General features: G+C 45.4%; 1 protein-coding gene across 2 annotated transcripts in view; it reads right to left on the reverse strand.

Annotated features, from left to right (window-relative positions):
- The window catches only part of LOC142249820 (inter-alpha-trypsin inhibitor heavy chain H3-like), a 135,260-nt gene that overhangs the window by 2,895 nt on the left and 115,370 nt on the right, over positions 1–16,995 (reverse strand). For both annotated transcript variants that reach the window (XM_075321729.1, XM_075321730.1), the window contains exons 18-19: positions 15,789–15,996; positions 13,924–14,096 (exon numbers count right to left, since the gene is read on the reverse strand). In XM_075321729.1, coding sequence (XP_075177844.1) covers positions 13,924–14,096; positions 15,789–15,996 — 381 coding nt within the window. The remainder of the gene's footprint in view (positions 1–13,923; positions 14,097–15,788; positions 15,997–16,995) is intronic.

Consider the following 16,995-nt stretch of genomic DNA (forward strand, 5'->3'; position numbering starts at 1 on the left):
CACAGCACACAGAGAGGGAGTCCTGCTCTTATTTCCTTTCTTATAACACAGATAAAAGCAGAAGCATGGCTGACATTATATAGTAATACTGATCAGTGTAGATACTCACTTGCCTGATAATTCTGCACACAGTGTATGTGGCGCCCCAGGACCTGGTCGCCACAACAGCATTGCCCCTCCAAAGGGTTAATGCTGAGCCTAGTGGTCCCACAGAGGGATGCTCCAATGGTCCTAGCAGCTTACCATGATAAAGCAGGACACTTCGGGTGGAAGAAGTTGGAGACCCTACTCCGCGATCGGTTCTACTGGGTACACATGAGAAAGACAGTCGAGAAGTGGTGCCGAGACTGTGGTCCGTGTAACCTGAGGCGGAAGGATGATGCCAGCCAGAGGTCTCCCCTAAGCCAATTGTCACGAAGCAGCCCCTGGAGTTGGTGGCCCTGGACCACGTGAAGTTGACACCAAGCCGGTCAGGCTATGTTTACGCCCTCACCATTGTGGACCATTACTCTCGTTTCCTCTCTCTGTTTGGTTATAGTTATGCTACAAATGTCTGGTGGCTGGTCACCACCATGCTATGCTCGCCTGATCTTGGTTTGCAATATATTCCTCCTGTTGGTAGCTGTACACATTCAGTTGCCTCACCCTTTCCACAGGCATTGCTAATTAAGCACCATACTTGGATCTGGTCCGCCTTTATCAATGGTTGCTGTCTGGCACTGGGAGGGTCAGTTCTGATATAGTCCTGGTATGTGTAGAGCTTGCTCCACATGCTGGGACCTGGGCTGGCCTCTATCCACAATTGCCTCTTTTGCAACATAGGAGCGGTTATATACAGGTTACAGGTATGTGTGCTCCATTATGGTTCTGCTTTTAACTTTATCTAGGAGGCCGCATGGCACATGAAATACAGAATATAGAGTAGGACCCCCCTATTGAGATTTGCTGTGACGTTGGCAGGGGTGGCTCAAAGAATTGATCAATTATTTGCTAAAAATCTCATTTATATTACAGTACAGTTGGAATAAATCTGTGAATTTGCACTTTTTATATGATGCATGCCATTTTCAGATCGTGCTGGCTCCCCTCTCTCTCGTTTCCTGGTAGTAGTGCCTGTGAAAGACTAGACAGCCAGAACAGCAGCTAGAGCATTTCAGGCATACTTTTGTCGACCTCACGGTTACCCTGAAAGGGTACTGACTGATCAAGGTCCTGCATTCAAGGCAGAAGTGTTCCAAGAGTTCTGTAACATGTACGGCTGTAAGAAAATCAGAACAACACCGTACCACCTCCAAACCAATGGATTGTGCGAGAAGATGAACCATGTGGTTATTAATATGCTCAAGACTCTACCTCTGGAAGAAAGAAACCAATGGCCAGAGAAGTTACCAGATCTGGTAGACCTGTATAACCATATCCCAGTAAATTCGACCAACTGCAGCCCTGCTTACCTGATGCGAGCAAGACTTGGCAAGTTACCTGTAGACTTTGAGATGGGAACTGTGTCACCTGAAGCGGTTCAAGAGATAGAAGACTGGGATACAGAGCGACAACAGCAGTACCGCAAGGTCCAGGAATGCGTAGAAAAGAGCCTGTCCCAAGCAAGAACGAGACAAGAACAGAACTACAATCAAACAGCCCCAGCAACTCCCTTAGCACCTGGAGAACAGGTCCTCAAGAAAAAGCGGAGGGCACATAAATTAGATGATCAGTGGGAGAATGAACCCTACACCATTATTCCCTCCAAGTTTGACAATAGTAAGGTATGCCTCATAAGCAAAGATGAAGGCAAGACCTATCAAACAGTTTCTAGAGACCGCCTGAAAGCGTCCCCTGAGCGGTGCAAAATCCAAAAAGATGTGGAAGAAATTCAAGAAAAAGAGGAAGAGATGATACAAACAATCCTTGGCAAATTCCCCAAAACTTGGACCCGAATAAACAATGCCATAGTGGTACCAGTCTTGACGTTCCCGCAGTTGGTCGAGCCAGAGACAGAAGAGGTTCCAGATCCACCTAAGGAACTGTCCGCCCCAACACAAGATGACACGCCAGCAGTGGAACAGGAGAATCAACCTCCTGTCAGTGGTGAACCTGTCGTACCCTTGGCGACTCTCAGACCACGTAGGCAATCATCACGCATACCTATCAGGGTTAGGCCTACCCGTAGTGCTGAGGTAGCAGACGCTCCAAATAGTCAGGGACAAACACCAGAGCTACGCAGGTCTCAACGTAGCACTCGGGGACGGCCCCCTCCAAGGTATAGAGAGTAAAAAGAAAGAGTACCTATTAGAATGTAAATAGTTATTTAAAATGTCTGTAATGTTGTGTATAAAATGTTTTTTTTATTTAAATGATTGAGTAAATTGACAATTGGGCGACTGGACTATGGGTGGCCAACACTCCAATTGTACATAGTTAGCACCAGTGTGCTCAACACCCCTGAAGAAAAACCCGTCCGGCGTGCATAGAGTGGGGTCATCAATGCTCTGACGCACGCCCAGAGCCTACGTTGGGGGTTTTATCGTGGCGGGTCCCCCATGGAGCAGTGTAATGGACACCCGGTAGGGAGCCACACTGGACTCTTATAGTTTTATTTAAGTTGTAACGTTTAAGAAAATGTGCCTCCCATAATGGGATGAAATGTTCTAACATGTTATGTTTTGTTTCTTCAGTCCGGGAGTACTGAGTTTAACTAAGGGGGAGTGTGGCGCCCCAGGACCTGGTCGCCACAACAGCATTGCCCCTCCAAAGGGTTAATGCTGAGCCTGGAGGTAATTGGGGGAATCATTGGCCAGTAAATTCAACATCCAACGCAGTTTCTCCCTCAGGTCAGCAGGGGGAGCTCTGAACCTGGAGTTCCCGGGAGCATTCCTTAAGTCTGACCTGAGGGAGGAGTTAGTGTTCAGTCTGTAGAGAGAAAGCAGAGAAAGCAGATGCAGAGTGTGCTGTCTTGTGGAACTGGGGCCTGGAGCTGGAATAGCTTGGCCCAGTGAAGCAAGATTTGCAGAGAGGCACAGAAGAGACTCAGACATCGGAGTCTGTGGTTGCCAGGGTATAAAATCCTTCCCTGGTGGCCGAATACGGAGGGCAGGAGAGCTGCAAGCCCCCTGGCCCATCAGCAATCTGAAGGTACAGCCGCATTCCAAGGGCCCGGTGTGGACTCCAGCAGAGAAGCACCCGAGAGGGCCTGCGCAGCCTACCACACAGAAAAAGGGACGAACCACCGGTCCCAGCAGCAAGAGGGCCATTGCTAAATTCAGAGTGCAGGGTCCTGTAGAAGAAAAGAAAGATCAGGGAGTAGGCCTCATACTCAAGTGGCCAGGGATATCACCCCCAGGCATTTTCAGGCCGGCCGGATCATCTTTACCACCTGTGATGGTCTCCCTGGACTAAACTGTTGCCAAGTAAAAGAGGAGAAGGTAAAGAGACTACTGTTTGTGCCTCTTTCTTTCACTGCCTGTCGGCCCTGCACCGTATTATTCACACAACATCACACCATAGACTCTCACGAGCACGAACTGTTGCCCCGGGGTACCGCTCCACCTGTGGGGAGCAGGACCATCCATGCTGCCATTCCATCAGCCCTGGAGGCCCCATACAGCAGTGGCGGCTTAATAGCCGCAAACCACAGGTGGCGTCACGACAACCATAAACTTTATTCACCAGCCATATTTAACTGGCACCCACCAGGGCCACGGAGTCGGGCCCCGCCACCACTGACGACCCCCGGACTAGTCTGGCCCGGCACCGGGTGTCCCATAGCCCTGGGGTGGGCGAGTCATGTATTTTTAACATCTCATCATTTTATGCAGATTTTCCAAATCCAAGCTGTATAAAGCTGAATGCTTAATGGATGAAGCAGACCATGTGATGTGTATTTGTGTAACGAGGAAGAGTGTGGCCTAAGGATACACCCTCCTTTATCAAGGCATTCCAAAAAAAAAAAAAAGTCTTGCAGAGGGATGCAATCCTTATGAAATTGCTGAGATTTTGGGCCATGATCACAAACCATCAAAGGATTAATTGCAAATAGTCAACGATATCACAAAAAACATGAAAAAAACACAGTAACGAACAAAAATTTGAGACGAATCAAACGTGAAGCCACTAGGAAGCTATTATCCTCCAGTGCTGCCATATTCCAGAACTGCATCCTCCTTGGAGACCCAGAATTACAAGGTGCTCAGTGCTCAGAGACATGGCCAAGGTGAGGAGGTTGAATCCGATCACCACTGGGCAAGACACAGAAGAACAAGGTATTCAGTGATCACATGGAAGGTGAGGAGACAACCCGACCACCAGTGAGCAATACACAGAATGTGAAACTGGGGCAAGAAATAGTTGAAGACAGATTTTTAAAAAGTTGTATGGATCGATGAGATGAGAACGACTGTTGATGGACCAAATGGATGGGCCATGGCTGGATCAATAACATATACAGACCTCCACTGTGCCTCACAAGCCAGAAAGGTGGAGGTGGGGTCTGGCTGTGGGCTGGTATTATTAAAGATGAGCTATTTAGACCTTCTTGGGTTGAAGATGGACTCAAAATCAACTCCCAAACCCACACCCATTTGAGGCAGACACATTCTTCTTTAAGCAGTGGTACAGAAAAAAGTCTACATCTTTCAAGAAAATGATTTTTATGGAGGACAATGCTCCATCACAGCATTGAAGTCTCCACTGCTCAGCTGCCAATAAAGGTCTGAAAGATGAAGAATAATGACCCGATCCCTTCCTCACTGGGCCTAAACCCTATTGAGATCTTGTTGGCTCTTCTTCAATGGGGGATTTACTGTGAAGGAAATGTTACGTCACCGCCGGAGTCTGCTACAGTGACTTCTGCTCCGATAGCCAGGCGACGCCGTGTTCCTGCCGTGGATGGTGCTGGTGATGGGAGAGGAGTCGATGCCAGCAGCAGCAGCGGTGGGCGCAGGCTCCGATCATCCACTGGCTGGGTTATCTTGGGATCTGCAGTACCGCTGACTCACTGTAGGTGGCGGGTGTCTCCCAGCTGAAGTACCATCATTCAGCTACAGCTAATGGGAAGACACCACACCCTTCTTATTCCCCCTCCTGTCTGCTGGCCTCTGCCAGAGATAGCTCTGATTCTGGCTCATGTGCTGTTTGTTTTGTGATTCCTGTGCGCTGACTTGCTTGTTGTTGACTACCCTTCTGCCTGCTGTTTTGTACCTCGCTGCCCGACCCGGATGTGACCACTGCTACGTTTTCTGTTTACGCCTTTGCCTGCCGATTCTGTCCCTGTTCTGCTGTTCCTGGTTTGACCCTGCCTGACGACTACTCTCATCGGACTGCAGCCTTCCACGGGTAGAGATCTCCAGGGCCTTGTGTAATTCCAAATCCCTGTATAGGGGTTAAAGGGTTTCAGGGTTCTGGGGTCCTGCTTGGTGAGGAGCTTCCCTCTAGTCTGTCCATTACATCCTACCTGAGTCTGTTTATCCAGGCAGGTGTTACATTATCTCTGGCCCACTAAACAAAAAAAAAAAAAAAAGATTCTCTCCATGCTGTGCTGAATCAGGTGCACACCCTTTCTGGCCTGGTACATGGACTTACACAGCAAGTGCAGGATCTCAGGTCTGCTCAGGTTCAAGCCCCTACAGCACCGACCTCCGCATGTCCAGAGTCCCGTCGACTGTAAGGGAACAGATCACGTTGTGGAGCCGATCGTGGAGGGCCTGGATCTCTGAGGCAATCGTTTCCAAGGCAGCAACCGCACCTGAGCGGGCCCCAGGATACCCGCTCAGGTGTGCCCAGGTACTTCCTGCAGACCCTATGAGGTTAATGATACCTGTCTCATTGTTTCACCAGGGTAAATCTGTGCGGCTGCAGGCCTTTGTTGATTGTGGATCTGCTGCTAGTTTTATAGACACTATTGTAGCAAAAGAGCTGGGTTTGACTTTGCTAATGTTAAATGCGCCTATTAGAATCTCTGCTATTGACAGTACACCCCTCACGCAGGGTGTGGTTACTTTTGTAACTCCAGAGATCTCCATGCTTGTTGGGGCTTTGCATGTAGAATCCGTGTCATTTTTTGTTCTTGAGAATCTGATGTCAGCGGTGGTTTTGGGCATGGCATGGCTACGTAAGCATAACCCCGTCATAGACTGGCATCAGGGTGAGATTGTGCGATGGAGCCCTGAGTGTCAGGAGACGTGTATGTCATTATCTGTTAACCTGACCAGAGCTGAACCTATCTTCATACCGCATGCATTCAGGGATTTTGCTGACGTGTTTTCTGTATCTGAATCTGAAAAATTACCTCCGCACAGAGATTATGACTGCCCCATAGGTTTGGTCCCCAATTCCCGACTCCCCAAGGGTAAAATATATAATCTTTCTGGTCCGGAGCGTCAGGCCATGAAAGATTATATAGCAGACAGTCTGCAGAGAGGGTTCATCAGACCATCCAGGTCACCAGTCGGAGCTGGATTCTTTTTCGTTGATAAGAAAGATGGTGGCCTCAGACCTTGTATTGACTACCGTGAACTGAATGTTATTACTGTAAAGAATCAGTACCCTCTGCCACTCATCCCCGATCTCTTTAACCAGCTCATAGGAGCCCGGTAGTTCACCAAGCTGGATCTCAGGGGGGCATAGACCTAATCCGCATCAGAGAAGGGGATGAGTGGAAAACGGCATTTAATACTCAAGAGGCACACTATGAATATCTGGTACTGCCTTTTGGATTGAGTAATGCGCCGGCGGTGTTTCAGAACTTTGTAAATGACATTTTCAGAGATATTTGTGGTCAATATGTGGTGGTCTATCTGGATGACATCCTGATTTATTCTCCTGATGCTACGTCACATGTCCAACATGTCCGCACTGTACTCCAGAGACTCAGAGAGAACTCCCTATTTGCTAAATATGAGAAATGTGTTTTTTTTGAGGCAGAGGTTAATTTCCTGGGTTATATATTGTCCGCAGAAGGCTTCCGCATGGATCCCTCTAAGCTTCAACTAATTAAGGAGTGGGTACAACCCAAGTCTCTGAAAGCCTTGTAGCGTTTCCTTGGGTTTGCTAATTATTACCGCAAATTTATTAGAGATTTTTCCAAAATTGCCAAACCCCTCACTGATTTGACTAAAAAGGGGGCTGATGTGGTTAACTGGAAGCCAGAGGCGATCCATGCCTTCTCAAAATTAAAAGAATGTTTCTCCTCAGACCCGATTCTGGTTCAGCCTGACCTTATGCGTCCGTTTATTGTGGAAGTCGATGCATCCGAGGTTGGAGTGGGAGCGGTGCTATCACGAGGTACTCCGTCTCTCACTCAGCTTCATCATTGTGCCTTCTTTTCCCGCAAGTTTTCTCCCACAGAGAGAAATTATGACATTGGTAATCGTGAGCTGTTGGCAATTAAATGGGCCTTCGAGGAATGGCGCCACTTCCTCGAAGGCGCCAAACATAAGGTCACAGTCATCACAGACCATATGAACCTCACTTATCTGGAATCTGCTAAGAGACTCAATCCTAGGCAAGCTAGGTGGGCATTGTTCTTCTCCAGATTTGATTTTGTAGTAACATTCCGGCCCGGTACCAGGAACACCAAAGCTGATGCACTTTCCCGTAGCTTCTATCCCTCTCAGTCTGAAAACTCTGAACCAGAGCATATTTTAGCTAAAGGCATTATTATGTAATCTGTTTCCTTAGATTTGATAGAAGAGGTCCATAATACCCAAGACCAAGCTCCTGAAACCACTCCTGTCCATAAACTGTTTGTCGCCCCCTCACTTCGCCTACGGGTACTTCAGGAATCCCACAGGTCTGTGCTGGCAGGTCACCCTGGTATCGGCAATACCCTCCGATTAGTAACCAGGCATTTTTGGTGGCCAACCGTAACAAAAGTGTAAGGAATATGTACTGGCTTGTGAAACTTGTGATCGAGCCAAGGCACCTCGTACCCGCCCTGCCGGATTTCTCCAGTCCCTACCTACCCCAGTAAGCCCTTGGACACATCTCTCCATGGACTTCATCACTGACCTTCCACCCTCACAAGGGAAGACCTGTATCTGGGTAGTAGTGGATAGATTCAGCAAACAGTGTCATTTTGTTCCTCTGTCCAGATTACCCAATTCTGAAACTCTTAGCAAGTTGTTTATTAGGCATATTGTGCGTGTAATGCTGCCACCAGGGGGAGCCAGAGCTCTGCAGCAGATGACACTACACAGAGCAATGAGAACCAGGAAGGAAATGCACAGCGTTCTCATGCACTGCCTAATCAGCACAGCTGAGAGGCAGAACTGCAGGGTATGTGAGGAATAGTCGGACAGGCTGGGTCAAACACCGTACAGGCAGAAGCAGGACCGGAGGAGCGAGCAGAAGCGAAGTCAAAGTCAGGCTAAGGTCAGTACCGGAGGAAGCAACCGAGTGGGGAAATAGGAGGGGGGACACAGGACAGGAGGGACGACCAGGGGACGGAACACAGACAAGGGCACGGGGGCACAGGAACAGACAGATCAGGGTATCACTCACAGGACCAGCAATCACAGGCAAAGCAGAGCTAAGCTTATAGCTGGCGCTGGTTCACTGGAAGTGTCAGCTTTTAAGGCATCCAGGGGCCGGAAGGGAGGCCCGAGAGAAGGCTCCGCCCCCTAGCCATGTGGATAGGGAGGTGAATCATGACAGTGCAGTTACACGGGGTTCCGGAAAATATTGTTTCTGACCGAGGAACACAGTTCGTCTCGAAATTCTGGGGGGCATTTTGTAAGAAGATCAATATAGAGCTATCTTTTTCTTCTGCCTACCACCCAGAGACCAATGATCAGACCGAACGTTCTAATCAAACCCTTGAACAATATCTCCGGTGTTATGTGTCTGACCGTCAGTCTGACTGGGTGAAATATATGCCGCTAGCTGAGTTCGCAATCAATAATCAGTATCAGGAATCCATCAAGACTACCCCCTTTTTCTGCAATTTAGGGTTGCATCCCCATTTTGGTTCTTTTTCTTCCGCTGTGGTGGATACTCCTGAGGCTGAATCAACTGTGGACAAATTGAAGGCTATCTGGTCTGAGGTGAAAGAGAACCTGAAGAAGGCAAAGGTTGGTCAAGCCTCCTCTGCTAATAAGAGACTTCCAAGGGCCCTAACCTTGGAGTTGGGGACAAGTTATGGTTATCCACACGGAATGTTACACTAAAGGTCCCTTCTGCTAAGCCGGGTCTGAGATTTATTGGACCTTACGAGATAATCGAGATCATTAATCCCACAGCTTTCCGTCTGCAACTCCCCCCGTCCTTTAAGATATCGAATGTGTTCCATAAGTCCCTCCTCAAGTTATATCGTGTCCCCATTCACCCAGTCAGTGACCCCCCTCCTCCTGTTTTGGTTGAAGGTAACTTGGAGTATGAGGTACAGAGAATACTTGATTCCCATATTGTCAGAGGGGCGGTACAGTATTTGGTGCACTGGAAGGATTATGACCCTGAGGAAAGGTCATGGGTCCCTGCAAGTGATATTCATGCTAAGGGTCTGGTCCGGCGGTTTCACCTCCAATTTCCTGGGAAGCTGGGTTTTGAGGGTCCGGAGACCCCTCGTGGAGGGGGGGGGGTACTGTTACGTCACAGCCGGAGTCTGCTCCAGCGACTTCTGCTCCGATCGCCAGGCGACGCCGTGTTCCTGCCGTGGATGGTGCTGGTGATGGGAGAGGAGTCGATGCCAGCAGCACCGGTGGGCGCAAGCTCTGATCATCCACTGGCTGGGTTATCTTGGGATTCTGCAGTACCGCTGACTCACTGTAGGTGGCGGGTGTCTCCCAGCTGAAGTACCATCATTCAGCTACAGCTAATGGGAAGACACCACACCCTTCTTATTCCCCCTTCTGTCTGCTGGCCTCTGCCAGAGATAGTTCTGATTCTGGCTCATGTACTGTTTGTTTTGTGATTCCTGTCCGCTGACTTGCTTGTTGTTGACTAAACTTCTGCCTGCTGTTTTTGTACCTCGCTGCCCGACCCGGATCTGACCACTGCTACGTTTTCTGTTTACGCCTTTGCCTGTCGATTCTGACCCTGTTCTGCTGTTCCTGGTTTGACCCTGCCTGATGACTACTCTCATCGGACTGCAGCCTTCCACGGGTAGAGATCTCCAGGGCCTTGTGTAATTCCAAATCCCTGTATAGGGGTTAAGGAGTTTCAGGGTTCTGGGGTCCTGCTTGGTGAGGGGCTTCCCTCTAGCTTGTCCATTACATCCTACCTGAGTCTGTTTATCCAGGCAGGTGTTACAGGAAAACAGTCACCTCTTTGATCAGTGTCTAGGGGTCCATGGTTGGTGCTGCCCAAAAAATTGATTGTCAGTTTAAGAAACTAAAAGACTCCATGGATTGTAGACTTATGACTGGTATTGAAAAGAAGGGCAGCTACATTGGTCACTGGTATTTTTTATGAAATGCCATAAATGTATTTTTGTATATTTTGAGTTGTATAGTTATTATTCTCATTTACTAGAAGAAAATAAACAATTGAAATAGGAAAATTTACATTTTCATTTATTTCTATAATTATTTTATACACATAGATATTCTCCTAAGAAAGATAAAACCTCACATATACTTTCTTAAATATTCAGGTTTATTACCCTTTTGCATTGACCAACAGCTCTGTAATTGTTCGATAACAAAATTAATAGTAAAAAATGAAATTTACTTAATAATTTTGCACAGTATATGAATCCAGCCGTGGGATGAGATAAAAGACTTGTTAGAAAGCTCATCACAATCATTCTTTATCTGTTCAGGATGCAGGCAAAAGAGAAGAGGCTCAAAAGTGGAAAAAGAAGAGCAGAAGCTCTTTCTGATAAAAAAAAATATATAAATTAGAAAGTTTTTAATTTATTATTGACTTATGTAAAGTTTGGTAAAAATACAGTTTAGTGTTATGATCCGGAACCATGGAAGACCACCACAAATCATTGGCATAAGGTGACAAGAGCATTGGCAACTAATCTGGCCGCCATCCCTTTACTAACCATCACAACTAGAAGTAGCCGAGGGGTGAACTAACATCCTGTGCACCGCGAACCCAGCCGGAGAACTAACTATCCTAAACGTAGGAAAGATGAATAACTCTCTGCCTCAGAAAATAGACAAGAATAGCTAGCCCCCCACATTCAAAGACTGCGGTGATATAGGAAAACCACAATACACAGGTAGATGACAGGATTAGCAAAAGGTGAGGCCCCCGCTGACTAAAATAGGAAAGGCCAGGAAAGGGACTGATGGTGGCCAGAGAAAAACCCTGCAAAATACCAACTTCCTGATAGTACAAAAAGGCCCTCAGATCGCACGATCTGAACTCCGTCCTATACCAGGTGCCCTTGTCATACCAATGAACAGAAAACAAGAATCATAATAAAGTCAACAAGCCACAAACACATGGACCCAAAGGAGCTATACTCCACACAGAACTGCAGGGAGTTCCCCAAAAATCCAATGAGGGGGAAAATCCCTGCAAGCAAATAACCTGAAACCAACCACAGCAAATGACAAACCCAGATAAACAAAAGAACCAGACAATAAATAAAGAGCAAGCACTTATCTGGGGAAGATGTGGTGTAGAGCAGGATTAAGCAGGCTGGAGATACAAAGAACAACTGACATCCGGCAACAGCCTGCAATCAGACCAGGATTTAAATAAGCAGAGAATTAGCAAAGGAAACACCCACTGCACAACACACCTGGTCCAAGTCCAAACCATTCCTGGCCACCAGAGGGAGCCTCCCAGCAGCCAAAACATAACTAACATTCACAACAGTTTAGGTAAAATCATATCATAGTAGATAGTGTAAATATCACCTTACACAGACTGTCTATGTCAGTACCATGTGTTTTGTGGGGGAGTTCAATGAACCATGCATCATAAAAAAAGATTATTTTCATTAAATAATAGTAAGAAATAAGAAACAAAATAAGATATTCTATTTTACAGCATTGATATATTTGTAGATGTCACGTGTATAGGGACAGGCTCAGGATCAGAGTTCTCTATTACCATCTGAGACCAAGCACATTTCAACATTGCCTTTCTCCTTTGGGCATTTTAGGGTGAATCCCTTCCCTGGTGCAGCAGCAGACTTGCTCAGCTGTCTTCAGTTGAGCACTTCAGGGCTGTATTTAATCCCTCTGCTTCCTGGAGAGGTTGCTGGTTATTCAATTCAGTTTGGAGCAAGCCCAGGAGTAGAGAGGACATGCTTGTTGCTGTTGGCTGTGGTTTGTCGATTGTTGTCTGTATTTGTTATCACCTCCATTCCCTTGTTACCCCTACACTTATACCTTTGGTTGCTCCCTGGTGTAGGTTTTAGGTGTGCATGAGTTTTTATTTACCCCAGTCTGTTTTTTTATATTTGGTGGGGTTTTGGTGATTTCTGTCCTGGTCGGTACCTGGGTGGTGTAGTTGGTGGGGACTTTGTCATCAGGGCCAGGACAGGTGGTAGAGCCAGATCAGGGGCCCGGACCTCTCTACCTTTAAGGCTACCTCCGGGTAAGGGTGAGCTCAGGGACCCCAGACTTAGGGTCTGCATAAGGTTTCCTGTGTCCCCTTGCCATCCATTGTACACCCTTCTCAGACAGTAGACATTCAAGGGCACTAATAGAAATGTGAGTTTTGTACACCTTGTTCATTGTTTGATTTTTGGAGCCCTTTTATGTGTTAGAGTCTGCTAGGTTTTAATTTAATTGTACGTATCTCATATCGATAATTTCTGCTCATGGTGTGATATCTTTGACAATCTGATTGTCTGAGGAAAAGTCTTACATCAACTTTGCAAAGTGCAGAGATCTCCATAATCTGGATTAGTAAGCAATTAAGCAAGTACTATGATATTTGATACCTGGGTTGTGTAAATACATGAACTTTGTATTCTATACATCCATTGGAGCACCTGTGATGTTATCGTGGGGGGGTTAATGGGTTGCCATGCCAGCTGGGGGTCTACTGAAGACCCCTGTGCATGTCATGACAAATCTCCTGTGAAAGCCAGCTTAGCTGGCGTTCATTTGAGACCATGATTTTCACTATACATTGCAGTGCTCTTGTACTGCTATGTATAGTACAGGCAACAAGATGTTGGCAAGCTCAGGTCCCCTAAGGGAACTAACAAATAGAGTATCAAAAATATTTTAAAAAAATCCAAAATATTCAAATCCCTTTTACCCTACTAAAAATAAAGCAATTAAAAAATACACATATTTGGCATTGCTACTTTTGTAAAAGTCCGATCTATCAAAAGAAAATTAAATTAATCCCATCGTGAACGACTTTAGAAGCAAAAAAATCAAAATGCCAGAATTACGTTTTTTATTTTTTTGGCTGCTGCAACATTACAATAAAATGCAATAATAGGCGATCAAAACCTTGTATCTACTCTAAATTGGTATCAGTGAAATCGTCAGCTCAGAGCGCAAAAATAAGTCCTCACACTGCCCCATATCCCGAAAATTGAAAACGTTACAGGTCTCGGAAAATGGCGGCACAAGGAACGTTTTTTTTACAAATTTGGGATTTTTTTTTAACCTCTTAAATAAAAAAAAAATAAAACTATACATGTATGGTATCTATGTAATTGTCCTGACCTGGAGAATCGTCTTGCCGGATTGTATAGTTAACATGATGAATAAAAAAAATAAATGATAAAATAAATTGTGAAATTGCACTTTTGTTTGCAATTTCAAAGCACTTGGAATTTTTTTCTTGCATTCTAGTGCATTAAATGAATGGCGTCATTCAAAAGTACTACTTGTCCCAGCCCTCATATGTCTACATGGATGGAAAAATAGAAAAGTTATGGCTATTGGAAGAAGGGGAGGTAAAAACAAATAAATAAAGGAAAATAGCCCAGTCATGAAGGGGTTAAGGGAGTAGAACAAAATTACAAACAATGAAGATTAAGTATAATACAGAAATAAGGATTACCTAGCAGTCCGTGGACTCCTTCAGAAAACTTATGATCATCCAATGTGTAAAAACCTAAGAAATCCCGATGTAGGGGATGATTTTTCCACACTTGGTGCAGAATAATAACAAATGTTGCTCCTTCTCCGAATGAAATAGTCACATTACTTCCCTTGTTGACGACCAAATTAAACCTGGAAGAGTGTAAACAAAATAATAAATAATATATTAATAAAAGAGCATAAATAATATTTATATATTTTCTATACTATGTGTATTGGTTTTCAGACCGCAATCACTGGGGTAGATTTATCAAAGCTATCCAAAAAAAACTGTACAACGCAACCAATCACAGAGCAGCGTTCATTTTACCAGAGATGATTAAAAAAAAAAAATGAAAACTGAGTTCTAGTGTCACGGGTATGACATGGTAACCAGGAGTAGAGGCACATTGTCTGGCCCTCGGACCAGGGGTCTTAAATTGTTCCTTATTTCAGAGGTACACGAGATTGTGGCAAGGTCTGGACCGCCATCGAGGCCCTAACTCCTGAACAGACCTGGTCTAACACCCCCTCTCCCCCACCCCCAGGGGAGGGCTGGGACAGGAGTAATAAATCTCACAAATACCGACAGATAGGAAAAAAAACAAGACTCAAACTCACTGCTAGCGCACACAGGGGAAAAGACAATTCGTGCTCAGGGAGAAATAAAGTACAGGAAGGAAATAAACAAACAATAAGGTTATTTCCACATCACACCAAATGGCATACAACAGTTCACCAGCAACTGTGTCACCATGCACAAAGACCAGTATCGCTGGAGCAAAGATAGAGCTATCTTTGACATCTGAGGCTAGGTTTCACCTTTTTTTATATGTCGGAGGCGGCTGTGATAGGACGTCAGCAACCTGTGAACCCAGCAGCCATTCACCAGCCAGCAGGAATTAACTTCTGCTAAACCGAGGACCAGAGAACATTAAACAGTTGACTCACGGCTCTGGATGAGCAACTTTGATGCATTAGGTTGCCTGCCAAACTCTGCAATGTGAACAGTCTGGAATCACCATGACACCTAGTGAGTGAGGGGCAGAACACCGCATGACATTCGGTTGCTATAGGTGACACACAATTTTTCTCCTAGCCCATTTCAATAAAGGGTGGCCCAATATTTCCAAGGGTTACATAAAATGTGTGACTGGTATAATTTGTTGTTATCATATCAAGTGATGCCCTAAATTGGGTGGGAGGATGCCATAGGTCATCCCAAATTACCTCATATACAGTCATATATAGTGCTGGCACCCTTGAAATTGTTCACTCTTTTGGAGCGATCTTAAAATTGCTGTTGGGAGAAGACACCTTCAAGTATGAGAGACCTGGAGCAGTTTATAAAGAAGAGTCCAAAATTCCCGGTGAGAGGAGTAAGAAGCCTGTGGACGGTTAAAGGAGGCGATTGATTGTAGATATTTTATTCCAAGGGGTGTGCAACCAAATATTAATTTGAAGGGGAGAACAATTTTGTCCAGCCTATTCTTGGGGTTTTGTGTAAAATTAGGTCCAATTTGCCTTTTTTTTTGTGTTGTTCCGATATCACACAAAGGAAATAAACATGTGTATAACAAAACATGTGTAATTGCAATAATTTTCTTAGAGAAACACTTCATTTTCTGGTACAATTTCAAGAGTGCCAACACTTTCAGCCGTGACTGTATAAGCAGTTATGGCAATTTCAGTGAAATAGTCATTTTGCCCAAAGTATAAAGTTACGTTTTGGTGGTCAAAACCTTTTAGAGCCAGACCCGTCCCAGTCTCCTGATCACTGGGGCAGTTCACAGCTCAGAATGGGCTGTAATCTAGAGAGCAGTTCACAGCAATACTATGCCCTACCCTTCCTTGCTTATAGATGCCGTTTTCTTCCATGAGATCTTTCTGATGCCGTTGTTGGGGTCCAGGACTGCGATTTTCTCGGTAGTCACCTCAATTCCCATCTTCATTTCTCTGTTTACAATCCCAATTCTTCCAAAATAAGTTTCATTTGATATGACGTCATTCTCCGTTTTCTTGTTTCCAATAAGTTCTCCATTAACAGCAATACCTAGAAACAAGAAATAATTCTGGTTTCGGCATCACCTTTTTTCAATAAATTAGGTTCTTTTGAATCTTTTGAACTAATAATTGTATAATTCAATAATAAGGCCCAGAATGTGGCCCTTTCCTCTACCTGAAGCCCTTTCCTCTACCTGAAGCCCTTTCCTCTACCTGAGACCCTTGCCTTTATCTGAAGCTCTTGCCTTTTTCTGAAGCCCTTGCCTCTACATAAAGCCCTTGCTTCCACCTAAATCCATTCCCTCTATCTGAAGCACTTGCCTCTTCCTGAGGCCCTTGCCTCTACCTGTGGCCCTTGCCTCTACCTGTGGCCCTTGCCTCTACCTGTGGCCATTGCCTTTATCTGGAGCCCTTGCCTCTACCTAAAGCCCTTGCCTCTATCTAAAGCCCTTGCCTCTACATAAAGCCATTGCCTCTACATAAAGTCATTGACTATCTGAAGCCATTACCTCTATTTAAGGCCCTTGCCTCTATCTGAAGCCCTTGCCTCTACCTGAGGTCCTCACATTACATTCCGGCACTCATAGAACCCCAATAAGAAAAACAAGGAATGGATATTCTTATAGATTCTTTATTCAGTGAAATAGGTGTAAAACAGTCCGTAAGCAGTTTTTGATGTTTCGGCTCAGGCTTTTATCAAAATCGGACCATCAGATGGATTAACACAGAGAATATGTGGGTTAATTCACAGGGAATTATCATCGCTGGGCGACCTGTAAAAAGGCTAGGTGGTGTATATGATAGGTAGTGTATTAGTAGGTACTGTACACAGGTAATGGGTGTCGCTATAGTAACCAACAGCCTATTGAAGCTGGAGCATGTATTGTGAAGAGGTCTCATCCATAGTGTCAAGGAATACGTCCTGGAATCTCCTGCCATGCTCTGTGCCTACTGGGTTATTTAAGCTGCTGGCGTGGACATGTGATTTACTATCATAGTAAAAACCTGCTGACTAATTCCCTTTAAATGCCGTGCACAATGTTAAACA

The sequence above is a fragment of the Anomaloglossus baeobatrachus genome, chromosome 8, assembly GCF_048569485.1.
Source record: "Anomaloglossus baeobatrachus isolate aAnoBae1 chromosome 8, aAnoBae1.hap1, whole genome shotgun sequence".
Lineage (NCBI taxonomy): Eukaryota > Metazoa > Chordata > Amphibia > Anura > Aromobatidae > Anomaloglossus > Anomaloglossus baeobatrachus.